This window comes from Hippopotamus amphibius, chromosome 1 (genome assembly GCF_030028045.1).
Source record: "Hippopotamus amphibius kiboko isolate mHipAmp2 chromosome 1, mHipAmp2.hap2, whole genome shotgun sequence".
Classification (NCBI taxonomy): Eukaryota; Metazoa; Chordata; class Mammalia; order Artiodactyla; family Hippopotamidae; genus Hippopotamus; species Hippopotamus amphibius.
This window is the reverse complement of record NC_080186.1, coordinates 755619-781340: the sequence shown is the minus strand read 5'-3', so window position 1 is coordinate 781340 and position 25722 is coordinate 755619. Positions and strand designations below refer to the sequence as shown.

The 25722-nt window shown below is 60.7% G+C and overlaps 3 protein-coding genes across 3 annotated transcripts in view; 2 read left to right on the top strand and 1 right to left on the bottom strand.

The window, feature by feature from the left end:
- The window catches only part of CFAP74 (cilia and flagella associated protein 74), a 49710-nt gene extending 48612 nt beyond the window's left edge, over positions 1 to 1098 (top strand). The window contains exons 37-39 of the mRNA XM_057749809.1: positions 21 to 177; positions 383 to 517; positions 712 to 1098. Of these exons, the coding sequence (XP_057605792.1) occupies positions 21 to 177; positions 383 to 517; positions 712 to 813 (394 nt within the window). The 3' untranslated portion in view covers positions 814 to 1098. The remainder of the gene's footprint in view (positions 1 to 20; positions 178 to 382; positions 518 to 711) is intronic.
- Positions 1099 to 3184: 2086 nt separating this feature from the next.
- On the top strand, positions 3185 to 4939 carry TMEM52 (transmembrane protein 52). Its single transcript, XM_057747636.1, has 5 exons — positions 3185 to 3234; positions 3311 to 3354; positions 3450 to 3509; positions 4153 to 4331; positions 4437 to 4939. Exons 1-5 carry the CDS (start codon positions 3187 to 3189, stop codon positions 4643 to 4645), a joined length of 540 nt encoding a protein of 179 aa, XP_057603619.1. The 5' UTR covers positions 3185 to 3186; the 3' UTR covers positions 4646 to 4939.
- A 328-nt stretch (positions 4940 to 5267) lies between these two features.
- Positions 5268 to 7031, bottom strand: CALML6 (calmodulin like 6). The gene is given in 9 exon segments (XM_057749510.1): positions 5268 to 5477; positions 5553 to 5641; positions 5689 to 5845; positions 5918 to 5959; positions 5962 to 6105; positions 6108 to 6149; positions 6182 to 6277; positions 6717 to 6793; positions 6982 to 7031. Coding segments are annotated over 9 exon segments (744 nt in total). The 3' UTR covers positions 5268 to 5430.
- Positions 7032 to 25722: the final 18691 nt, after the last annotated feature.

The window sequence follows — 25722 nt, the reverse complement described above, 5'->3', positions numbered from 1 at the left end:
AGCGCCCCCTCTGCCCCAAGCCCCCAGCCAGGCCCTCCCTCTCCAGAAGCTGAGGAGCTGAAGCCCATCCTGGTGACCCTGGACTATGTCCAGTTGGACATGGACGTGCCGGCCCCACCTGCCACCCGAGAACTGCAGGTGGGCTGCATCCGGACCACCCAGCTGTCCCCAAAGAAGGTGACCACAGCACTTCCCCAGCCCACCTGGCACTGCCGCAACCTCCACTGTCTGGGCAACCCTCCTGGCCTTGTGCCTCGATAGGTGTCGGGGGGGGAGCAGCCTGCTGGTCAGGGCTGAGAGGGCAGGTGCTGGGCTCCCTCATCCCCAGTGCCACTGCCTCCTGGGACCCGTGCCCGCCCCCTGACAGCACCAATGCCCGCAGACCATCGAGTTCAGCCTCGACAGCATCGCGTCCCTGCAGCACAAGGGCTTCACCATCGAGCCCTCCAAGGGCATCGTGGAGCGCGGCCAGACCAAGACCATCAGCATCTCCTGGGTGCCGCCCGTCGACTTTGATGTAGGTGCCTTGGATGGCGGCCAGGGAGCCTGTGAAAGCCAAAGCCTGGGCAGGGTGACAGCCCTGCCCCACCCAGGGAGGGGGCTGGGGTGGGGGGAGCCTGGGCAGGTGAGGTGGGCAGTGCCGGGCGAGAAGGCGTCTGCCTGCTGTGCCAGCTGACTGAAGGTCCCCTCCTTCCCCACCGCGCCTTCCAGCCAGACCACCCACTCACGGTGTCAGCCCTGCTGCAGCTCAGGGGGGATGTAAAGGAGACATACACGGTCCTCTTCGTAGCCCAGGTGGTGACCGGCCCCTGAGGCCACAGGAGTCTCTCCAGCAAGCTCCCTCGGATCTTCCTGCCACACTCAAAGCCCTCCCCCGGTCTGCGGACCCAGCAGAACCATCCAGGGGCCTGGGACCTGGGCATTCCCTGCTGGGTGGCCCCCGCCCCACAGGCACAGCCACCTCCTGCTGCCCTGGGTCCCGTGAGTCCGGGCCCAAGAGCTCCCGCCCAGCTGCACACTCAGAACCAGCAGTGAGCCAGGCCTGACCACAGCCTACTCCCGGCCGGAGCTCCTCGCGGCCCCTCGCCCCACAAGCACCCGCCCAGCTTTTTGAGGTCCTGGTGGGGGGAAGAACTGCCCCCACAGACCTGTCAATAAACCCTGTATGAACGTGTGTCTCAGGCCTGCCGTGTGGGGCACGCTGAGCCCTGGGTGATCTGGGAAGGAGAGCCGGGCACAGAGCCCCGGGGGCAGCCCCTGCCGCCCACCCCACGCATGCCCGTCCTACAACAGGGAACGCGGCCTGGAAGACTGGGGGAGCTTCCTGAGCCCTGGGGGACGGGCGTGGGGAGGGCGGGTTGAGGGGCCGGAGCTGAGACCGGCCCACACCCAGAGAGGCCAGCGAAGAAGGCGGGGGCGGGAGCAGCCAGCTGCAAAGCCCAGGGGGCCCCTTAGGCCTCCCTGCACCTCCCAAGTTCCAGGGTCCCCGGCGCCCCCAAGCAAGGCGTGAGCAAACGTCGGGGACGCGCCCTTGCTGCGTCCTCCCTCACAGCCAAGCCAGGCTTGGGGGACACCCAGCCCATGAGTTTGGTTTTCCACGTTTCCAACGTGAGTCCTGGCTCAGCCTTCTGGGTTCTGACCAGCTCTTCAAGGGAGAAGCCCCCACCTCCCAGCCCATGAGACCCTGCTGGGCGCTCAGAATGGCGGCTGCACCCAGCCCCTGCCCTCTGGAGAGTGGCAGGTTAGACGCTGTCCCCACGGAGCCCACCCAGTCAAGCCCCCTGTGCACAGCCCAGCACGCCCTCCCTGCCCACGCCAACCCAGTGCCCGCCCCCAGGCGAGCACACGCAGCCCTCCCTGGCAGGAGTGGAGGGTGAGGTGTGTCTGCGGACTTTCCTGGGCATAGGCTTCAGGACACCAACCTAGAGCCTCGCCCCCCTTCCTCGGGACCCTTGGTGCCTGGAAGTCTGCCATGTCCCTAACTTTGAGCAGCATTTTGCAGGACTGCTGTCTGGTGGGCAGAGCCAGGTCCTTTCCTAGCCCTCACTGGGGCTGCTTTCTCACCAGGTGAGAAGAGAAGCCAGGATCCTGCAGCCCAGGCTAGGCCCCAGAAGGAGGTCCTCCCTGCAGGGCACTGCCCCTACCTCCTCAGGCAGGCCTGCAGGAGGGGCAGGCCACTCTTCTCTAAATCCTGGCCTGGCTCTCGGGGTTTAGAACCAGTGGGCTCGGTACTCACTGGCCAAGGCCCTGCCTGCACGCCTGCCCGTTGGCTGCATGTCTGCCCATCCTCCTCCCTCCCACTCCGGAGCAGGGTCTCCAAGGCAGGAGGGAGGAAGAGGGCGGCCAGGAGCCAAGCTCAGCCCGCCTGGTTGGAGCAGGGTGGGCAGGAGGGGCCCTGGGGGCCGTGGTACAGCCCCAAAGTGTAGGACCGCCTCGGGACAGAGCCGGGCAGAGCGCCTGGAGCAGGTACCTGGCAGGTCCAGGCATGAGACAGCCAAGCCGAGGAGGCCCTGCCCTCGAGGAGCCGCAGTCCCTTCCCCTCCAGTGGGGAGATGCTTGTGGAGGACATCCTGAGTTTATAGAAGAAAAACACCGCAGGGTGGCTGCTCCTCCCCGCTCCGCAGGCAAGGCAGACCGCCCTGCATCTTGCCGTGCTCACCGCCTCCCTCAGCCTGACCGCCAGGTGGTGGAGCGGAGGACAGAGGGCGGCGAGCGAGCACCACCAGCGTCGTCACACAGCCCCGCAGTGTGTGCGAGGCGTGCCCGCGTGCGACCCGGCCGCCACCCTCCGCGGCCACACCCTGTGCAGGCCCGGGGCGCCCCCGTCCACCCCGCGCCCGCCGGCAGGACGCCCGGAGGGCGAGACGGCCGCCCACCCCGCGACCCCTGGCTAGGGAAGCACGGGGGACACGCGCCCGCCGGCAGGGCCGAGGGGCGGGGACTTTGTGGGCGGGGCCCTGGGCGGGGCCGGGGGCGTGTCCGAGAGCGAGCCTGCGGGGCGGGGCCGCTCAGGGGCGCGGCTGCCCCCGGGCGGAGGGGCGGGGCGGGGCGCAGGGGCGGGGCTGCGGCCTGAGCCCGCACGTGGGTGCGGCCCCGGGGGGGCGGGGCCGGCGCCGGGCGCGGCCTGGGGGCAGGGCCCCCATAAAGCCGCGCAGCCCGCGGCGCGCGCTCCCGTCGGCGCCGAGCATGTCCGCCGGGGCGCGGGCCGCCCGCGGGCTCCTGCTGCTGCCACAGGTGGGTCGCGGGCGCTCGGCGCGGGGCGGGTCTGCGCTCGCCGCGCCCTGGCCCGGGCTCACCTCTGTCCCCACAGGCGGCGCTGGGCTTCGCGGAAGGCAGCTGCGACCCCTCGGACCAGTAAGTCGGGGGGCGGGAGGGAGCGGGGGCCCGGCCCCACCTGGGGGAGGAGGCTCGGGCGGGGCGGGCGGCCGGGTGCTGCCCGCCTGCTCCAGGTGCCCTCGTCCCCGCAGGTGCCCGCCTCAGGCCCGCTGGAGCAGCCTGTGGCACGTGGGGTAAGTGGAGGCCGTGGCGCGCAGCCGGATGCGGCGGTTCTCCCCCCGGGCCAGGCCCACCAGACCCCCACCCCACTGGGCTCCACGGCCGAGGGGTCGCCAGCACTGTCACCCTCCTGGGCTGCTGGCGGGAAGGCGCTGGGGCCCTCAGCAGCCTGGCATGCCGACCCGGCTTCCTCCCCCAGCACAGGCGGCGGCCTCCCACGTGGGTCCTGCCTGAGTCCCCCATGGCTGGGGACACCCCCGGGCCTTGGGCAGGACTTCCCTTGTAGCCTGCGTGCCCACCTCCCACCGCCTTGCTCCTCGCCCCTGTGGGAGGCCCCTGTGAACACGGTCATTGGTCTGGGCACAGGATTGTGCAGTCGGCCTGGGACAGTGTGTCCTGGGAGTGAGCCCAAGGCCACTTGTGACCAGCCCTGGAGAGACAGCCAGGCAGGCCCAGCAGCAGGAGGCCAGGCCAGGTCGGCTTCTCAGGCCCAGCTCTGGCCAGGAAGGAAGTCTCCGGCCTGGAGAGGCAGTCCCTGGTTTTCTTGTATCCTGTCCATTGCCTTGTCTTGGGCAACTGGGCTGCGACTGCCCCGGGAGCAGGTGCCCAGTGGCCAGGGGTCAGTCCAGCGGTAGGGTCTCGCTCCTCCCGGCCCAGGCTCATCCTGCTCACTGTCCTCCTGCTGCTGCTGTGTGGGGTCACGGCCAGCTGTGTCCGGTTCTGCTGCCTCCGGAAGCGGGCACATGCCCAGCCACGCCTGCCACCAGCACCTGAGCCTTGCGACCTGACAGCCATCCCCATGGACAGTGACAGCCCCGTGCACAGCACTGTGACGTGTGAGTGCCGGCAGACCTCACCAGGTGGCCCACCTGCCTGCAGGGGTGACAGGGGGCTGGTGAGGGCCAAACCCATCCCCACAAACTCATTCTGCTTCCCTGCAGCCTACAGCTCTGTGCAGTACCCGCTGGGCACGCGGCTGCCCCTGCCCTTTGGGGAGCTGGACCTCGACTCCATGACTCCTCCCGCCTACAGCCTGTGTGCCCCTGAGCTGCCACCCTCCTATGATGAGGCCGTCAAGATGGCTAAAACCAGACAGGAAGAGCCACCCCCTCCCAGTAGCCCAGCCCTCTCCCTGGGGCCTCATGTCTAGACACCCCTCCAGGGCCCCAGAAGTGGGGCCCCGATGCCCAACACCCCTGTCTGTAGCCCTGGTGCCCCTCAGAGGGGTCAGGAAAGCTCTCCCAAGCCTCCCGATGCCACCAGCCACTCTGTGCTCCCAGGGAACTGTGCAGGGGCACCCCAGCCCACCCCCACCATCCTTCCCCCCGCCTCGGGAAGGCCAGCCGTCCAGCACATTGCTGCAGCCCTGGTCTCGTTGCTATGTAACGCTGGGCAGCCAGGCGCAGGCCCTGTGTTGGCCACACACACACACACAGACACAGACACACACACACACACACACTGCTACATTCAGCCCCTGGCAGAGCCCAGAGGAGGCCCCACAGGCCTAAGCCTCAGGGCTCAGGGCCTGCTGTGATGTGAGCAGCTTTTTGGAGAGAGAATAAAGTTTGTATGTAAGTGATTTCCGCATGGAGGAAAGGGCTCCAGGAGGGGCCCTCCGGCAGTCGCCTCCCAGGGCGGGCAGGCAGGGTGAGTGCTGGTCCTCAACCTATGCCCAGCCTGGCCTTCCAGCTGGTGTCCAACACCCGGAGCTGGGCTGTGGGCAGTGTCAGGTGTCCCGCAGAAGTGACTGGCCAAATGTGATGGCCTGCTCGGGAGAACCCTCTCCCTTCTCCAGACCCGCAGCTTTGCAGCCCCTTTTTCCATCCTGGGGACAGTGAGGCACACACAAGTCTGGTTGAAGCGTTTACTGGCCAGGGAGCTGGTGCAGGGTGGACGGCAGGGTGGATGGTAGCGTGCAAGTGGCGGCTGCTCCTACTGGACCAGCTTGAACGACTCCCCCGTCATCATGGCCACAAACTCTGAGAGCAGAGGGACAGGTCAGCGGCCCGGCCCGGCCCGCCCGCCGGGCTCCGGGGGCCCGTCCCCCCGCTCACCCTCGTAGTCGATGGTCCCGTCCCCGTCCTTGTCGGGTTCCTTCACCATCTGCTCGGCCTCCGCCTCGTTGAGGGGCCCGCGCGCGTGCCTGCGGGAGGCGGCGCTGGGAGGCCGGCCCCTCCCCCGCCCGCCGGCCCCTGGCCCTCCTTGAGCGTGTCCCCGTCGATGTGGCCCTTGCCCTCCTTGTCGAAGACACGGAAGGCCACCCCCAGCCCGCTCTCCTGGTTCTGGGCCCGCTCCCGGTACACCCCCACCAGGGCCAGGGAGCCGTCGCCGCTGCGGAGCCCTTTCTCCGCAGGGAGCAAGCGGTGGGCGGGCCCCCCAATCCCTGCCCCGGAGGCCGCGCCCCGCCCCGCCGCCTCGCTGTCTCTGTCCACGCCCTTGGCCGTGGAGGCAGCGCGCTCCCGGTGGGGTTGAAGCCCAGCGGACTCCTGAGCCGCTCCAGCTTCTCCGTCTTCATCGCCCCGTTACCCTCCTCATCGAACATCTCAAAGACCCCCTTGCACTCCTTGATCTGCTCCGCGGTCAGGCGCTCCGTCTGCGGGGACACAACCCAGGCTCACCAGGGGCTCCTTCGCCTCTCAGTCCTGGGGAGGCTGCAGGCCCTGGGACACGAGGCCCAAAGCACCTGTCCCCAGCCCAGAGCAGGCTTCAGACAAGGCGGCGCGGGGATGGGTCCTGAGGGGAGAGCAGGTCGTCCCCGGGCCACTTAAAGGGGACCATGCTCAAAGTGCTCCGGCCAGCCACGGGAGAGCGCAGGAGGGGCCGCACGGGACCCCCAGTGAGACCAGGGGAGGAAGACCATGGATCCACGTGGGGAGCTGCCTGACCTGGGGGCCCAGGGGCAGGCCCCAGTCTGCTCTGCCATCCCAGAGGGAAAGCTCAGCACCTGGCCACCCCGCTGGCCACCGCCACGGAACTTTCTGAAAGGGCTGCTCCGGCCTGGCCCCCAGAGCAGGGGCTGCACCAGTGGCTGGAAGGGCCTGGCCTTGGGCCCCCACTCAGTGCTCTGCACCCAGGCTCACTGAACATCTTCCTCAGGTTCCCAGGGACCCTCCCACCTTTCCTCACGGCCCCAGCCGCCCCCTGTGCCTGGAGGCCTGCACGTCCTCTCTCCCTTGGACGCTGCCCCCAGCTCCTGCTGGACCTCCCAGCCAGCCCACCAGCCCTGCCGGGCGCCAGGAGCAGCCTCACCATGGTGTGGCCGGCTGAGAGGACACGCACGGTGGCGCTGGAGCTGCTGTGGGCAGAGAACAAGGGGCGGAGGGGCAGCTGAGTTTTAGCGGGACCTGGTGGCCTGGGGTCCAGATTCCAAGAGCCCTTTATGACCAGGAGGTCCTGTCAGCCCTGTTTGGGGACAGGCTGGCCCCTCCCCACGTGGCCCTTCCTGGCCTGTGCGGCCCCTCGCCCCGAAACTCCCTCTCTGACCCTGGGTCCCAGCCAAGGCCCTCCTGGGCCGCAGCAAGGATGGACACCATGGGCCGGGGCGGGAGAGGGGCTGTGCCCTTTGCCAGTCAGCCCCCTGCCCCACTCTGCAGCAGGAGTGCCCACAGGCTGTCATCACTTCTTGGTGGGGGTTCTCGTTGACGGCCCTCCCTGGCCAGGCGACCCCCTCACATCCCCAAGGACCCAGGGCCCAGCATGGTGCCAGCACTTTGCAGACACCCTCTAAAGACAGGTTCAATAAACAAATGCACTTGGGACCCCCTCTGGCCACCCTGTGCAGAAGGGGTTGGGGGTCCCTCAGTCCAAGGAGAAGACAGCTGGCCATGACCTGGGGGCAAGAGGAGGCAGGGTGGACAGGACCAGGGGGCCGGACTGGCCACGGGGAGGCCAAGCCAGGTTCCCTCCGGGCGGTCAAGGGCTATTCTCAGGGAAACCCGACCACCCGCTTCTGCTCAGAACAGCAGAGCTGGCTCCCTCAGGAGCCCCGGGGCCAGGCTGCTTAGTAACAAGGCGGCGCACGCACCCCTGCATGCACATGTGGGCTCGGCCCTCAGACATACCCCCACCCCCACCCAGACCTAGGCCGCGGCTGCAGCTCCGACGCACCAGGGCCCAGGTCCTGCCCTCCCCTCCAGGCCCCGCCCTCCCCTCCAGGCCATGACCTGTTGGCTTGGCCCCTGCACTCGGAGGTCTGTGCTTCCCAGTGGGGGCTGGGGGGGGGCTCCTTCCGTTCCTCCTCCAGCTCCTGCCCCCACTAGTTCCCTTCACCCCCGTGCGCGACCCCCAGAGTCACGCACCCCGACACACACCTGCCCTGGCCCCGTGACCACCTGACGAAGCTGAGCAGGTGAGGTATGCCCCGTCCCCAGCCGGCCTGGCTGGCCCTCAGCCTGCCAGAATATGGAAGCCACAAGGACACTTCCTGCCGAGGCCCAGGCAAGCTGCTGAGGCCGCAACATTTGTGCTGACGGGGATGGAATGGTCCCAGCGGGCACCAGGCTGGCAGCCCCAGGCCAGGGCAGAAGAAGCAGCCAGCTCCAGGCGTCCTACCTTCATCCTGGCTGCTCCTGGCCATGGCTTCAGGCTTTGTGATGGTGAGAAAAGACTCTCCTACCTCTTCCCTCAAAAATTCCCAAACCATTTCAAGAAAACTAGTCACATGTATACACCTGGACCACAGCCAGTGAAGAGGACAGCTGGGGGGGTTGTGGGGAGAAGGGCAAGGGCCTATGGAGAAGCAGGGCGTGAGGGTCAGTTTTGCATCCCGTTAGCGAGGCTACGAGCCCAAACACTAGTATAGGTGTTGCTGTGAAGGTGTGTTTTTTCACACGTGTATTAATTAGCATTAGTGGTGAAATTACCATAAAATATTACTCAGAAAAGGGAACTAACATATATTGAAGATGTGTTATGAAGCACAATCTTTTTTGTTCTTTCTTGTATTGTTTGTGGTACAAAGCACATAACATAATATTCACCACCTTAACGATTTTAAGTGTGCAGTTCGGTAGTGTAAGCTATACAAGCCTTGTTAGGCAGCACACCTCCAGAACTTTCTTATCTTCCCAAACCGAAACTCTGTCCCCACTAAACGCTCACTCCCACCCCCTCCCCCAGCCCGACACCCACGCTCCTGCTTTCTGTCTGCGGATCTGAGTCCTCCAGGGACCTCGTAGATGTGGCATCAGACACATTTGTCCTTCTGTGACTGGTGTATTTCACTCAGCATCATGTCCTCTAGGTCCATCTGTGTGGTGGCAGGTGGCAGAGTTTCTTTCTTAAGGTTGCATAACATTGCACTGGGTGGATAGACCGCATCTCGCTTATCCCTCAGTCCCTGGACATCTAGGCGGCTTCCGCCTCTTGGCTGCTGTGAATGATCCCGCCCTGAACGAGCGGGTCATGAGGGGTTTCTTCCATGTGATTAATATTTAACTCTGTAGGTCTGAGTGAAGCAGAGGACCCTGGTAAGGGGTGGGTCTCATCCAACAAGTGCAAGGCCTGCGGCCCCAGGAGGGAGGAAGCCTGCCGCCCACCACCGCTGGCCCGAGCTGCAGCCTCGGTGCTCCCTGGGTCTCCAGCTGCTAGACCAGCGGCAACCACGTGAGCCACTCACTGAAAATGAATCCGTGTCCCTCTTTCCCTCCGCTCTTTCCCGTTGGTCTGTGTCTCTGCAGAGCCCTAACTAATTCAGAGGGTGACCGAGGGCGGGGACCCAGGAAGGCCAGAGCAGTGTGCTCCCAGCATCTGGGCATCTGTGCACAGGCCCCTAGGGCCACCCTCCCCACTGCAGGGCACACGGTGTGTGCTCCAGACGGGTCTGGACAGAACATGGGCTCCCGAAAGAGAATGGCTGAACTTGCAGACTGAACACCCAGGCCAGGGGGAGGGGACGGGTTGCGTGTGCAGCCCCTCCCTCAGGGTCCCCTCCCCTCGCACGGTGCAGACCAGGCACCCCCTCCCGAAGAAGAGAAGAGACCCCCAGACACTGCCACTGGGGGTCCCTAGTAAGAAGACACCGCAAGCCCCACCCCTCCAGGGTCTCAGGTGCAGACCCAGCTCACCGACCCCTGTGGCCCCCGGGGACACCGAAGGGTGCGCACTCCAGAGCCTGCCGGCTGGCCCGAGGCTTCTTGCAGGACAAATGGACTTTACCCCCAACACACAGCCTGTACCCCAGGCCCCACCTCGGGGTCAGCTTCCAGAGGACCTAGGCTACAACCACATAGGCTTTGGAGATGGGTCCCTCGCTGCCCAGCCCCCACAAGGCGCCCGGGTGGGGATTGTCCCTGCGGAGGATGGCGCTGGAAGGAGGTGAGAGGCGGGGAGGCTGCTGTGCACACCCGACGCGCCACGTAGCCGCCACGGGGGACAGTGGCTCAGGGGCGGGGACTTGGAGCTGCGGTGCATGTGGGCGTGGGTGTGATTGAGAGAGTGGGTGTGAGTGTGAGTGTGGGTGTGGGTGTGAGTGGGTGTGGGTGTGGGTGTGATTGAGAGAGTGGGTGTGAGTGTGAGCGTGTGTGGGAGGGGGTGTGGATGCGGGTGTTGTTGGGCTGAGCGCTGGGACCTCTGGTTTCCTGCAGGTCTGCTCCCCTCTGGGCAGTGGAGGGCAGAAAACCACAGGCCCCAGCCCAGGATGTAAGTGTCAGAGTGGCCAACCTTCACGGACACTTGTCTCCCGTCAAGGTCAGGGCCTGGTGGAGGCAGCTGGGGCCTGGCCCGTGGGCGGGACTCCGGGGCGGGTGGTGCCGACTCCTCCAGGGCCTCAGGGCGGCAGGTGCTGCTCGGCTTTCCCTGCGAAGGGCTGCGCCCCGACCTGCCACCCCAGCGGGGCACCGTGCGCAGGCCTCGCCCCCACTGGAGCCCGCATGTCTCCCCTCCGGGCCCTGCCTCGTGGCCGCTAGGCCGACAGCACAGGTGAGAGCAGCTGGTCCAGCAGAGGACAGGCTGGGAGCTGGGCCTGCTGCAGGTGGACGAAGGGACCTGGTGGCCATGCTGGCAGGAGTGTGGCGGGCACAGCTGGGCCCGGGCCCCCTCGAGGGGCTGGAGCATAAGCGGGGGGTTGGGGGGGACACTTCTCAGACCCTTCCCTTCCTCCCACAGCCTGGGCCTGAGGCTCACCTGGCCGGCTGGGGCGGCCAGGTGGGGGCTGACACCCGGGCTGTGCCGCGGCCCGCAGCCTGCGCGCCCGCGGGTGATGGGGCTGCGCCATGACACAGTCTCCGCAGGCCCCAGGGGACTGAGCCTCTGCCCACAGCCCGCGGCCCAGCTCAGGGACTGCCCCCTTCTGTCCCGGCTTACTTCCCGCACCCATGGAAAGGCTGCACGCCCCCACCTTGAGCCCTTGTCACAGGGCCTGCTCGGAGGCGGCTCAGCCTGGACAAGGGTGTCAGAGAAACCTGCACCCCGCGCCACCAAGCATGGAAGGGGGGGGGGATGCCGTGTAAGATCCCAGTGGTGTTTAGGAAACAGCCAGGGCTAGCGGTTGAGATTAAAATGTGCGAAACGATGCCGATGACCACTGAAATGATCGAAATAGCCGTATAACTTCCCTGGCTGTGGAAGGAGAAAAGACTAAAGAAAGGGTGATGAACCTGAGAGAATACAGAAAGGGAGAAAGAAGCATAAGAAAGCATAACAGGGACCCCCCCCCCCCCGACCCGGTGGTTAAGACCCTGCGCTCTCAGTGCCGAGGGCGCGGCACCAACCCCTGGGCAGGGAACTAGATTCCACAGGCCGCGCGGTGCAGCCAGAAACTAAAAACAAAAATAGAAAGTGAAAAACAGAAAGGCAAAGGGAACTCTCCTCCACTGTGGGTGGGAATGTCAGCTGGTGCAGCCGCTGTGAAAAAGAGCGTGGAGGTTCCTTAAAAAACTAAAAGTGGAACTACCATATGACCCAGCAATCCCACTCCTGGGTTTATACCCAGAGAAAACCATAATCCAAAAAGAAACATGTACCATCATGTTCATGGCAGCACTAGTTACAATAGCCAGGACATGGAAGCAACCTAAATGCCCATCAACAGATGAATGGATAAAGAAGATGTGGCACATGTATACAATGGAATATTATTCAGCCATAAAAAGGAATGAAATTGTTATTTGTAGTGAGGTGGATGGACCTAGAGTCTGTCACACAGAGCGAAGTAAGCCAGAAAGAGAAAAACAAATACTGTATGCTAATGCATATATATGGAATCTAAAAAAATGGTACTGATGAACCCAGTGACAGGGCAAGAATAACTTAGCTGGGATAGGGAGGGTCAGAGGGAGTAGCAGGAGGGAGGGGATATGGGGATATATTTATAAATACAGCTGATTCACTTTGGTGTACCTCAAAAACTGGCACAACAGTGTAAAGCAATTTTATTCCAATAAAGAGCTTAGAAAGAAAGAAAAGAGAAGGAAGGAAGGGAGGGAGGGAGGGAGGAAGGAAGGAAGGAAGGAAGGAAGGAAGGAAAGAAAAAGAAAGGAAGAAAGAAAGGCAGCATAACTGGGAAGCAGAAAGTAGCATAATAAAGGGAGACCCAGGGAGGGGGAGGAAGGCAGTCGAAGGGTGGAAACTTCAGCTGTAAGGAAGATAAGTACGATAGACGTGATATGCATGATACATGTGATGAACACACTGTGTGTTATATGTGCAAGTTGTTAGAGTAAATCCTAGGCGTTCTCATCACCAGGAAAATTTTTTTTCTATTTCTTTCATTTTTTAAAATATTTATTTATTTATTTGGCTGTGCTGGCTCTTAGTTGTGGCACGCGGAATCCGGGACCTTTGTTGTCCCGTGCAGGATCTTTAGTTGTGGCTTGCAGACTCTTCGTTGCGGCATGCATGGGGGTCCTAGTAGTTCCCTGACCAGGGGTGGAAGCCAGCCCCCCCTGCATTGGGAGCGCAGAGTCTCAGCCACTGGACCACCGGGGACGTCCCTCTGTTTCTCTGATTTTGTACCTATATGAGCTGATGGAAGCTCACTGCACTTACCGTGGCGATCCGTTCATGACGTGTGCACACCGCCATCACGCTGCACCTTAGGCTTCCGCAGGGCTGCGCGGCAGCTTCGCCTCGATAAAAGGAGAATAAATAAAGCAAACCCAGCCACCTGACGGAGTTCCCGGGGCCAAAGCTGGAACAATGTGAGAAAGAAATCGAGTCATGTCGGTTATAACCAAAATATAAAGTAGTATCATTGTGCATCAAAGCACACCATCAACAGAGAGAAAAGGCAACCCACAGGATGGGAGAAGATGTTTGCAAATCATAGATCTGATGAGGGATTAATATCCAGAAAATGTAAAGAACTCCTACAATGCAACAACAAAAACAAATAACTTAATTCAAAAAATGGGCAAAGAACTTGAACAGACCTTTCTCCAAAGAAGACACACGCGCGGCCAACAGGCACACGACAAGAGGCTCAACACCACGGACCATCAGGGAGGCGCGCATCAACGGCTCAGCGAGACACCACCTCACAACCGTCAGGACGGCCGCCAGCAACACACAGAAACCAGTGCTGGTGTGTGGGCGCTTCAGCAGCACATATACTACAATAGGAATGATGTAGAGATTAGCTTGGCCCCTGCACAAATTTGTGAAGCATTTCCTATTAAACAACAACAAAAAAGAAGTGTTGCTGAGGATGTGGAGAAACTGGAACACGTGCACTGCCAGTGGAGATGTGGAATGCTGGAAGACAGTACAGAGGTTCCTTCAAAAAGTAGACGTAGAATTACCACGTGACCCAGCAACTGCAATTCTGGGCCTATTCCCCAAAGAATCGAAAGCAGTGCCTTGAACACATATTTGCATACCCGTGTTCATATCCATGTTATCCACAGGAGTTAAAAGGTAGGAAAAAAAACAAACATCCATCAGTGGATAGTTGGGTTGGAGAAACAAAATGTGGTGTGTATATATATATATATATATACCCAAACATACATACACACACACACATATATATGGTGGTTCATATTACGTGTCAACTTGGGTAGGCTAAGACCACCCAGGTCACACGCATCCCAGGGTGTGACTGGGATGGTGTCTCTGGAGGAGACTGGTGTTGAATTTGTAGACGACTAAGAACGATCACCCTCCCCAATGCAGGCAGGCATCATCCAATCTGCTGAGGGCCAGGTAGAACAAAAACGCCAAGGACAAGCTAATTGTCTCTTTGCCGGGGCTGGGACATTCATCCTTTCCTGTCCTCGGACGTCAGTGCTCCTGGTTCTTAGCCTTCAGACTCAGACTGAATTCTACCACTGGCTTCCCTGAGGCTCCAGCTTGCAGACCACAGATCTTCTCTGCCTTCATAATCACATGTCAATTCCTATGATAAATCTCCTCACCTTCTACCTCAAACAATCAAGAAATAAAAATGTAAAGTCTCATCTCTATATATTTCATATATATATATTTTAAAATAAGTTTATTTTTTAAATAAATAAATAAAGTTTATTTTTGGCTGTGTTGGGTCTTCGTTGCTGCGCACGGGCTTTCTCTAGTTGCGGGAGCAGGGGCTACTCTTCGTTGTGGTGCACAGGCTTCTCATTGCACTGGCTTCTCTTCTTGCGAAGCACAGGCTCTAGGTGTGCAGGCTTCAGAAGTTGCAGCACGTGGGCTCAGTAGTTCTGGCACGTGGGCTCAATAGTTGTGGCCCATGGGCTTAGTTGCTCCACGGCATGTGGGATCGTCCCAGACCAGGGATCAAACCTGTGTCCCCTGCACTGGAAGGCAGATTCTTAACCACTACACCACCAGGGAAGTCCTACATACATATTTTTTATATTATATATATATTTGATTTCTCTGGAGAACCCTAATACAATATACGATGGAATTATTATCCAGCCTTAAAAAAGAAGGAAATTCTGACAGCTCCTACAACATGGATGAAACTTGAGGGCACTGTGCTCAGTGGAATAAGCCAGTTATAAAAAGACAAATGATTCCATTTATATGCCATCCCTGAAGCAGTCAAATTAACAGAGGCAGAAAGTAGAATGGCTGTTGCCCGGGGCTGGGGGAGGGGGTGGGGACGTAGTGTTTAATGGGGACAGAGTTTCAGTTTTATAAGATGAGAAAGTTCTGGAGACAGACAGTAGTGATGGTTGCACAACAAGGTGAATGTGCTTAATGCCACTGAGCTGTGCACTTAAAACAATTAAAATGGTAAGGTTTATGTGTATAATTACAATAAGAATAAATATATATCCAAGCGTCCATACTGATACAGATGACTGAATAAATTAAAAAATGGAGAAGCATCAAAAAATCCCGTACAGAAGAATTCCAAATAACTTATGTAGCTATTCTACCCTCAAGTGAGGGAGCACAACCGCCCATCTCTTAGTTGTGGGCGGCCAACACCGACTTCCTGCCAGAGAGGAGAGAGTGCCATGCTCGCTGCCCAGTGATCAGGCTCAAGGTCACAGTGGTGAGTCATGTTGAGGGCACATACCCTTGACACTTGCAACAAGAAGGGCACTGTATCTCTCTGGTCTTCCTTCCAAAACCCACAACCCCACCAGACAAATCCCAATAGACAAACAGGCTACAGGTTGTCCTGACCAGCACTCAAAACCCTCAAGGTCACCAAAGACAAGGAAAGTCTGAGAAACTGCCACAGCCAGGAGGCAGCCAGGGAGAACAACTAAATTTCCTGTGAGATTCTGGAACAGAAAGAGGATATCAGGTAAAAATGAAGGAAATCTGCATAAAGTGTGGACTGTAGTTAATAATGTGTCGGTATCAGGTTATCAGCTGTGACAAGTGTCCTGTGCTAATGTAATTGCTTGTCACAGAGGAAGCCGCGTGTGAAGTGCATGGCAACTGTCCCGAGTCTCAGCAATGTCTCTGAAAATCTAAAGCGATTCTAAAACTACAGTTTATTTTAAAAAAGAAATCCAGGGACGTCCCTGGTGGCCTAGTGGGTAAGACTTTGTGCTCCCAATGCAGGGGCCCCGGTTCGATCCCTGGTCAGGGAACGAGAGCCCACGTGCACGCCACAACTAAGGAGCCCACATGGCACAACTAAGGAGCCTGCCTGTGATAACTAAGGCCAGGCGCAACCAAATAAATAAATAAATAAATAAATATCTTTTAAAAAAATCAGAGAGAGAATCTCATTTGAAAGAAAGAAAGAAACAAAGAAAGAAAGAAAGAAAGAAAATCTTGGACTTCCCTGGTGGCGTAGTGGTTAAGAATCCGCCTGCCAATGCAGGGGACACGGGTTTGAGCCCTGGTACAAGAAGATCCCACGTGCCGCGGAGCAACTAAGCCTGTGCGCCACAACTACTGAGCCTGTGTGTCACAACTACTGAGCCTGTGTGTCACAACTACTGAAGCCTGTGCACCTAGAGCCTGTGCTCCACAACAAGAGAAGCCACTGCAATGAGAGGCCTGCACACCACACTGAAGAGCAGCCCCCGCTCACTGCAACTAGAGAAAGCCTGCACGCAGCAACGAAGAACCAACACAGCCAAAATTAATTAATTAATTAATTAAAAAAAAGAAAGAGATCCTAATGCATCGATAATAAAAATAATGCCTTTTTTTAAAATTTTATTTATTAACTTTTGGGGGGCTGTATTGGGTCTTTGTTGCTGTGCACAGGCTTTCTCTAGTTATGGCAAGTGGAGGCTGCTCTTCATTGTGGTGTGCAGGCTTCTCAGTGCCCTGGCTTCTCTTGTTGCAGAGTGCGGGCACAGGCTCGAGGTGCTCAGGCTTCAGTAGTTGTGGCACTTAGGCTCAGTCGTTGTGGCTCGAGGGCTCTAGAGCGCAGGCTCAGTAGTGGTGGCACACGGGCCTAGTTGCTCCACAGCATGTGGGATCTTCCTGGACCAGGGATGGAACCCATGTCCCCTGCGTTGGCAGGCGGATTCTTAACCACTGCGCCACCAGGGAAGTCCCAAAACAGTGCCATTTAAAACAGTCGCCACTGTAAAAACGACTGAATTGCCTAACTGGATAAAAACGAAGTCCCGCTGCTCCCCGGCCACAGACACAAGCCTGCAGAGAGGCTGACCCTGCCGGTCCCCACGCGCGCGTCCCGGGCGTGTCCCGGGCCCCCCAGGCGCTGGCTGGGCCTGAGGTCGCAGCCTCAGAGCCTCTTTTTCTAGCTACCCTGCACTGCAGTAAAAACAGATCATTTATTGATCCACAAAGCCTCCAACTGACCACCGTCTCCAACCACCAAGATTTCACTAATTTCGAAATCAAGATCGGAGGAAACAGCTGAGAACGGAAAGGGCGGGCGGCGGGCGCTGCGAAGAACCAGCCGCGGAGACTACGGGCGCCTTTAGCAAAGTCACAAGCCTGTCTGGGAACGGGTCACCGAGGCCCTCCGGCGTCTCGGCGGGGAGCGCGCGCCCCCCAGCCCGCCCGGGTGGGCGGAGTCCGGAGGGGAGCCGCGCAAGCCCCGGCCCCGCCCCCCGACGCTCGGCCCCGCCCCTGCACCGGCTCCCGGCTCCGCCCCGGGCCCCGGGCCCCGCCCCATCCCCGGCCCGGAAGCGGCGCTTCGGGCGTCCGCTTCGGGCGTCCGCTCCTCGCGTGTGCACCAGGCGGCGCTCGCGGGCCGCGCGGAGCTCGGACGGGGAGAGCCGCTGGGCGGTCCCCCTGGGCTTGGAGCCTGAGCTTCCCAGGCTTCCGGCCCCGCCGCTCTCCATCCCTCCTTCACTCTTGGGCTCCCTCAATTGTTAGCACAAAAATAGGCCGAAGTGTTCCCTTCATTCACCTGTAAGGTCGCGAAGGCCCAGCCTGCCGCAGGTGGGGGCTGAGGGGAGCGGAGTAGGGGGAGGGCGGAGCGGGGGGGGGGGGGGGGGCAGGGTGCCAATTGGGAAAAGTGGAGCCACCATTTCCCTGGGGCTGACCCCTGACCGAGTGTTCAGATCCCCGGAGAAGCACCCCCGTCCCCAGGTAGCCCTTTGCAGCAGGCAGGACCGCCCCCCTCCCGCCCCGCCCTTTATACAAGGGCAGGGGGTGGGCCCTGGACCTTGCTGTTCTGAGACCCTGGCCAGCAGTGCTCAGGAGCTCGGGCCCACAGCCCTGCTCTGCTGCCGTGTGACCCAGGGTGGCCCCTGCTCTGCCCAGGCCCCAGGGGGCTCACAGCTGACCCTGGCAGCCCTGTGCCCTCTGCTGCCCTGCAGGGCTCAGGGGCTCTTCCTTCCTTGTCCACTTCAGTCCTGTTTGAATGTGACACCAGCAAGGTCATTTTGTCCAAAAGCTAAAAGAGATTTTGAAAATGCAGCAAGAGCCTCAGACCTCTCTGGTTCCAGTGGACCCTGAGGCCAGAGGGCAGCAGGAGCCTGAAGGTCTGTCCTGCATCGAGGGGACGCTGAGATTGGAGGAGGTGAAGCCCACCCCTGGCCTGGCTAGCCTCTCCGCAGAGCACGGCCCTGGCCTCAGCAGTGCCTCGGGTGGTGCCCAGTGGGGTTGATCCACGGCTGCTCACACTAGCATTCTCTGTGTGGGCTTCCTCCCCGTGGTCTGTCTCAGAGGTCTGGACACCTCAGTGCCCACCGAAGCAAGGCCTTACCCCTGTGGTCACCAGGGGTTGCCGGAGGGACAATAGGACAGGACAGACAGGCTCTCAGAAGTCTGATCCGCAGGCTGAGCCACCCCCCGGGGACCCTAGAGCAGGCCTGGGCGGGAGCTCTGGGCATCTAACCCAGGGGAATGTAGCGGGACCCAGCGGGGCCCAGATGGACGTCACAGGGAGAGCTCCAGGGCCCTGGCTCCAGGCAGTGCCCTGCCACGTGCCCAGCCAGGCCTGCTGGTTTCCAAAACACCCAGCACCTGCAGGCCTGGCTGCCCCAGGAGGGACAGCCGGGGGCCAGCAGGTGCTCTGAGCTCAGCCTGCACCCCTGCTGCCTGGGGTGCAGCCCACCACCTCCTCTTCCCCCTCCTTGGGCCCCATGCCTGCAGCCTGCTGGCCTCATACCTGCCTCTTCCAGGCACCACTTGCATCACCTCCTCCCAGGGGGCGGGCGGGCTGGGCCTCAGGGCAGGATTCTTGACAAACAGCCCTCAGGCCCCAGGGGCCTCGGGGAGGGGTGGAGAGCTGCGTCCTCAGGGTCGAGGTCCCTCTGCCGAGAACTGCAGGGCTGACTGAGGCTCTGGAGGCCGTGGGGTGGGATGCTGCAGGGGGTGAGTGCTGTCCCCGCACCCCGGTGCCTGCTCCTGGGCTCGGACAGTGGTGCCCAGCCTGACTGTAATGTGCCCTCCTGACTTAGAGGAGAGTCTGGTGGTGGAGGGTGGCTGGGGGTGAAGAGCACAGGACCCAGTGACGCCCCCGTGCTGTCCCTGCTGACCCAGTCCACACGGACCTGCAGACGCCCTTACAGCCACGGGGGTGGGGGGGCACCACCCCTGCAGAAGGCAGCTTGGGGGCTCTGGGTGCTGGGGATGCCCCTGGGTCCTCGCAAGCTGTCCCCCCCCCCCCCCAGGCAGTGCCATCGGCCTAACGGGCTGGGCTCACCTCGGGGAGGGCCAGCTGGCCCAGGGGAGGTCAGACTTGGTGGGAAGGAAGATGGGAAGGGAAGAAAGCGGAGACCAGGTGAGGGGAGGGCCCCCCTCCAGGCTGAACAGTGTCCGCAGGTGCCCAGTGGGAGTAAGGGGGCCTCCAGGGAATCAGCCCCCGCCTGAGCGGCTGACCCCTGGCTGCGCTGCCTTTCCTTCCACCAGCTCCAGGCTCTGCCCTGGCCCAGGAGGGCTCTCTACTTCCAAGAAGTGGAAGAAGGTGACGTGGGTGCAGGGTGGGTGGTTGGAAGAGTCTCTGTCCTTCTGAGGTGCCCCCAGGCCTGGCATTCAAGGTCTCCCCCTTCACCGTAGCCCTCTCCTGCCTCCTGGCTGTGGTCACATGTACTACCCCCCACCCCAGGCCAGCTCTGTAACCCTGCAGCTCCCTCAGTCCCTGCCTGGGACCCCACCCCATGCTGGTCCCTGCTGCCCTGGCCACATAAGCCTTTTGTCTGCAAAGTTCCCACCTCTCTCTGGGGTTCTCCTGCTGCTCTCTCCTCACCCCCTCACCCCTGGACATCCTCGGCTACCCACTCTCCCCCATGGCCCCTCACTGGCCCATGGCTCTCCATGCCCACTGCAGGCCTGCTTCTCAGCTGACATCTACAAGCATCTTGGGTTATAAAAGTCCAGGACACAGCACATTCTCCCCCTGCCCCACTGGAACTCCCCACCCCAGCGGCCCCTCCTGTCCTCCCAGCTCACTGTTCAGCTGTGTGGACAGACACCCTGGTGTCACCCCTGACTCCTCCATGCCCTCTTCCCTGTATCACCACAAGCCCCATCACTCCAGATACCCGGCAGTGTCTAGCCTGCCAGCCAACTGTGCTGCCCTCCACAGGCTCCCCTCCCTGCCAGGCAAACAGAGGGGGTCATGCCCCTGCTCAGGCCTCCCCCAGTGGTCCCCATCACCTCCCAACATGACCTGCCCTCCTCACTGCCACAGGCCTTGAGCAAGCTGACCACTTCCCAGAGCAGAAGGACTGAGCCACCACCACAGCCTCCTCCCAGAACTTATATTTTTAAGAAGTAGCTGATAAATGCCAATGGCGTTTTTTTTTTTCACATTTAGGAAAAGTCATTCCTCAAACTCATACGGAATTGCAAGGAACTCTGAATAGCCAAAATGATCTTAAAAAATAAGACCAGAGTCAGAGAACGCAAACTTCCCACTATAAAACTTATTACAAAGCTACAATGATCAAGACAGTGTGGTACTGGTACAAAAAGAGACCTAGACCAATGGAATAGAATACAGAGCCCAGAAATAAACCCTCACATGTATCATCAACTGATTTTTGACAAGCATGTCAAGAAAGACCGGTTGTTCAGTGGGGAAAGGACAGCTTTTTTTAACAAATAGTGCTGGAAAAACTGGGTATTCACATGAAAAAGAATGAATTTGAACCCCTACCTCACACCATATACAAAAATCAACTCAAAATGGGTAAGACCTAAATTTAAAGGTTAAAACTATAAAACCCTTAGAAGAAAACATAAGAGGAAGTCTTCATTAACTTAGAGTTGGCAGTGGCTTCTTAGATATAACATCAAAAACACAAGCAACAAAGAAGCAAAAAAGGAAAAAGACATACATTGGACTTCACCAAAATTAAAAACTTTTGTGCATCAAAGAACACTACCAATAGAGTGAAAAAACAACTGACAGAATGGGAGAAAATATTTGTAAAATTACATATCTGATAAGGGTCTCATATTCAGATTATACAGAGAACTCTTACAACTCAACAACCACCACCACCACAGCAAAAAATGAGTTCAAGAAAGGGCAAAGGACTTGAATAGACATTTCTCCAAAGAAGACACACACATGGCCGATTGACACAAGAAGAGATGCTTAACATCACCAGGGAAATGCAAATCAAAGCACAATGAGATACCACTTTGCACCCACTAGAATGGCTAGAATCAAAAAGTGAGATGGTGCCAAGTCTTGGTGTGGATATGGAGTGACTGGAGTGCTTGTGCACTGCCGGTGGGAATGTAAAATAGCTCAGCTGCTGTGGAAAGCAGTTTGGCGGTTCTTCAGGTTAAATATAGAGTTACCATATGACCCTGCAATCCCATTCCCAGGTAAATATCCAAAAGGATTGGAAACAGGTTGTTCAAACAAAAATGTGCACACGAATGTCCACAGCAGTGCTATTCACAATAGCCCAAAGGGGAAACAGCCCAAGTGTCCATCAGTGGGTGAACGCATAAACAGAGGGTGGTGTGTCCGCATAGTGGATTATCCAGCCGTGACGAGGAAGGGAGCGCTGACACTTGCTACAACATGGGTGAGCCTCGAGAACGCGATGCTCAGTGAGAGAAGCCAGACGCAGAAGGACACATGCTGTAGGACTCCACTTGCACAAAGTACAAGAACAGGTAAATCCATGGAGACAGAAAGCAGATTTGCAGTTGCCGGGGGCTGGGGGGAGGGAATGGGGAGTGACTGCTTAATGGGGGTGGGGTTTCCTTCTGAGGTGGTGGCAGCACGGTGAGGTGAACATACTAAATGCCACTGAATTTATACTTCAGAAGGGTTTAGTGGTAAATTTCACGTTAGGTGTGTTCTGCCAGGATTCAAAACCAAAAGTAGTTCATGAGGCAGAACCCTATCTGGGGGGAACTTCGCGTCACCAGGAGTTCTTGAGGCACCCCCTCTTCTGACGGGGATCACGGGCTGCCCTGTGTGGAGGGACTTCCTGGTGGAGAACCCACGCCCTGAGCAGAGTAGGGGCCCCGGGTGGGAACCCTGGCCTTCTGGTCGTGGGGCTGAGTCCCTACCCCCTCCCAGGGAGGCGCAGCACGGTGGGGTCTTCTTTTGGAAAGGACAGTCCCTCCAGGGCGAGGCCTGAGACCACGGGGCAATCGGGACGTGACCAGGCTGCAGGCCCAGAGGAAAAGGCCCTTCCTGCCAGGCATCCGGGCGCAAGGCTCTGTCACCATGTCAACTCCTGGGTGGCCTGGCTGGCAGATGTAATGTGGCACTTTGTGACATAATATGGCGTGGTAGATGTCATGTGGTATGATGTGGCATGGCACCCTGTCCATGGTCGCAGGGTGGGAGGGGCAGCGCTGGGTTTGCATGGCCTCAAGGATCTGCACCCCTCGCTCTCTGCTCAGTGGCTGCCCGCCTGCCGCAGGTGGCCCTGTGTGGCGTCTCTGTATCACATGAACTCAGGCCAGCGTCCTGGGGTGAGAGGGTTGTGCCAGAGCACGGGGCCCAGGCTCTGGGGCTGTCTCTGGGCTGCCCCTTGCGTGCCCGGACAGGGCAGTGGGCTCAGGAAGGCTTCGAGGGCCACAGGCACCCCCAGGGCTGGACTGGCCCCCCTCCTGCCTGCTGCTGCCACAGGTGCAAGCTGTTTACCTGGCAGGTGCTGGTGGAGCCGAGTCCCAGCTCACTGACTGCAGGGAGACACATCCCCAGAACAGCTGGGCACTCTCCCCCAGGCGGGGCTCTGGCAGAGGGAGGAGGGGTGGAGCTGGAGACCAGGGCAGGTCCAGGTGGCAGCCCTGACAGCGGGCCCCCCAACTTCCCCCAGACAGTTTCCCCTGGCCAGCACCCCATCAGCCCCTGCTCCTGTCTGCAGCAGGAACTGGGGGCCAGGCAGTGTGCAGGCCGCCCCCGCTCTGGGGACCCTCAAGCTTGGGCTCAGGTCAGGGTGGGGGCAGAAGGCTCTGTCACCCTGCACAGGCCTGTGGCCACCGAGCCAATGCGCCCAGCCGGGTGTGTGCTGCTAGGCAGCTGGGGGCGGTCCCAGCTTCCTGGGCCCAGGGACCCTTCCCTGAGCCTGCCCAGGCCTCGAGGTGGCACCTGAGAACAGGAAGCTTGGCCAAGTTGGGGAGGAGGAGGGTGGGGGCCCAGATGGGGTCTGGGGGCTCAGAGCCCTGAGGCCTCTCTGGGGCAGTGGCTACCTCTGGACCGGGCCTCCTCACTGACCCCAAGCTCCCCATGCACCGGGCTCCCACTCACAGACCTCTCCCACTCTGGGCACTGAGGCCTCCGTGGCCCCTCATCTCTCTGTTGCCCACGTGGGCTCCCCTCTCTCATCTGTGTAGGGTGTTGGGGCCTGGGTGCACCCTACTCCAACTCTCAGGCTCTCCCGGGGCCTCAGGGTTTTTGCATCTGGTCTCAGCACTCCCAGCCCTGGCCCAGGATGTGCCGAGGGCGTTTCTGGCAGCTGCGCTCCAGGGCTGGGCAAGTGACTGCCTGGCCTTCTGCAGGCAGCTGGGGGAAGCGCCAGTGCAGAACAATCGTGGCCTCCCTGCCAAGGGCGCCGCCCAGGCTGGGAGAGGAAATGGGGCTGGGGGCTGGGCCAGGCGGGAGCGCTGGCTGCCCCGTGGGGCACCCTCCGTGCCTGTCTGGGAGGTCCTGGAGACTGCAGCGGGGCTGGGGGCGGGGCACGGGGGGAGGCGAGGCCTGCCCAGCCTCATCCTTCCAGGCTCTGCCCCTGGCATCCGGTTTCCGCGTGGAGCAGGCCTGAGGCTGGAGCTGCCAGGCCTTAGCTGGGAGGAGCTAGAACCCTGGCCTCGCTGGCCCTGAAGCTGACAGACAGCAGTGGCTCGGTTTATGAGTGTCTCAGAGGCGGCCCACCTCCTGCTTTTTTCCCTGTTTTCCCCTGTCCAGCAGGCCCCCTCCTCCTGGTGACAGCATCTGCCTTGGCCCTGGGTCCAACAGGGCCAGGGGCCCCTCCAGGTGTCTCCAGGGCCACAGGAAATCTGAGCGAGGCCTTTCAGCACTTTCGTGGGGTCCACACAGTGCATCCCAGGGTCTCAGGAGCACTGTGGCTGCTTGGCTGGGGTGGGGGGAAGGCGGCCCCAGCAGCCACTTCCCCACCAGGCAGGAGGCACCACCCAGGGAGGCAGAGCCCAGCGGGAGCCCCGCTGGATCCAGCTGAGCCTGAAGCCCAGTGTCTGAGCCAGTCAAGTGCCTCTTTTCAGATAAGGTATTTAAGCGTCTGCCTCTTGCCACCCTGAGGCCCAGCCGGTCCAGTCTGAGAGTGTGTGCTGTGTGCAGAGCTGCGGGTGCACACATTTCTGGGGGGATGTGTGGGGATCACCCCTCCTCACTTGTGGTTGGGCCTTGCTTCCTTAGAGAGGTCTCTGTTTTCAACCAAAGATGTCTCACTCCACGAATGATGCTGAAAGGCTCCTCCTCAGCTTTGCTGTGGCCCCAGAGCTGCCCGCGGAGCCGGGCTTTCCAAGGCCACAAGTGCAGCCCCAGGTTCTGCAGCGAGAGTGGCCTCACGCAGCTGCCACGAGGAGCCCTGAGGAGGAGGGTGGGCTCTCCTGTTCCGTGACCCCGGGGAAGGCAGCCCGGGCGGTTGTTGGAGCTGAGGGTCGGAGCTGCCCCACCGTCTCAGCCCAGACCCCCAGGGCGGCCCAATCTGGGAGTGGCAAGGAGGCCACCTGGTCCTTCCCTAGGGTGTCTCCTCCAAATCTTGGGGCGGGGGGGACATGCCCCTGAGGTACAGCTGCCCACCAAGAGCAAGCCGCCCACCCCCGAGCGGGACCCCCCCCACCCCCAGGTGGCACCTCCCGACTTCCCACTGACCCCCACGTTTTGGTGCCCCCCACGAGGGATGTCGGGTTTACCATCAAAGGTGGATGGCAAGGCGGGTCCCAGTCTCGGAGGTCAGGCCAGGAGACGCATGGTGGGGGGCTCGGGGACAAGGGACGAGTTCCGCCCTGGGAGAGAGAGGGGCTGCTTCCACCGCTCAGGAGCAGGGGCCCAGGCGTCCTTCAAGGTCTGCTCCCGCTGCTGAGGCGCACGCTGCCCGCCACGCCAGCGTCCTGGGCTGCGATGCCCGCCACCTGGTCGGCAGGCCCGCCTCGGCCCTCAACCGCTCCTCCCCTCTCCGCCTGCCCGCCGTGGGGGGCCCGCTCGACCGTCTCCTTCCCACCGGCCCCCCGCGCAAACCCGCCCACCCTGCTCTCCCCGCGGCCCCCAGCAGCCCCGGCCCGGCCCCCGGCGGGCGCTCCCCGCGGTGAGCTCGGCCGAGAGCGGAGCCGCCTCCCCGCCTGACCCGGCTCTGTCGGCAGCCCCGCCCGCGGGGACGCGTCAAGCTTCTCCTGGGTTACCTCCCTCCCGCCCCTCCCCCGCGTCCCCATCCCCTGTCCCCGGGCCGGGGGAAGCCGGCCGAGCTCTGCAGGACCGGGCAGACCCCCCAGGCCGCCCCCTGCGGCCTGGACCCTCAAAGCCAGGCTTGGCGCGGGGCCCCGGAGCGGCCCTGGGCTTGTGCAGGGATTGTTTGAATAATTCAGATTTTAAAAGACCTGCTTTCCCGGCAGACCACTTCCTGCTGGAGAGCAGATGCGGCCTGGGCGCCTGAATGATGCATGCGTGCTCCCCAGGTTTCCAGGGAAGCTGGGCTCTGAGCCAGGCCCTGGGGCCCAGCTGGCCTGGCCCTCGCCGGAAACGGCTGAGCGGGTGTGGCTGTGGACTCAGGACCACAGGCTGGTCTCTAAGCCACTTATCAAGGGCGGGGGAGGGGGCGGTGTGCCGGGACATCAGGAGAAGCCTGGGTCCTGGCCAGGCGTGAGCGTTCCGTCAAGGGGCTCTAGTTTATGCCCCACGGAGGAGGGGCTGGGTGGCGAGTGGGGGCCCAAAACAGCAGGAGGCCTGGGCAGAAGGGATGGGGCTGGGACAGGCAGGGCGGGGTCCCCAGAGCGTCCTTCAGACCCTTGAGGTCT

Bases quoted from the DNA above. Each gene is read 5' to 3' on its own strand.
- TMEM52 (XM_057747636.1), top strand. From the start codon at position 3,187: ATGTCCGCCGGGGCGCGGGCCGCCCGCGGGCTCCTGCTGCTGCCACAG. The intron at 3,510-4,152 runs GTAAGTGGAGGC...CTCCCGGCCCAG, and splicing joins AGCAGCCTGTGGCACGTGGG to GCTCATCCTGCTCACTGTCC. The intron at 4,332-4,436 runs GTGAGTGCCGGC...GCTTCCCTGCAG, and splicing joins CGTGCACAGCACTGTGACGT to CCTACAGCTCTGTGCAGTAC.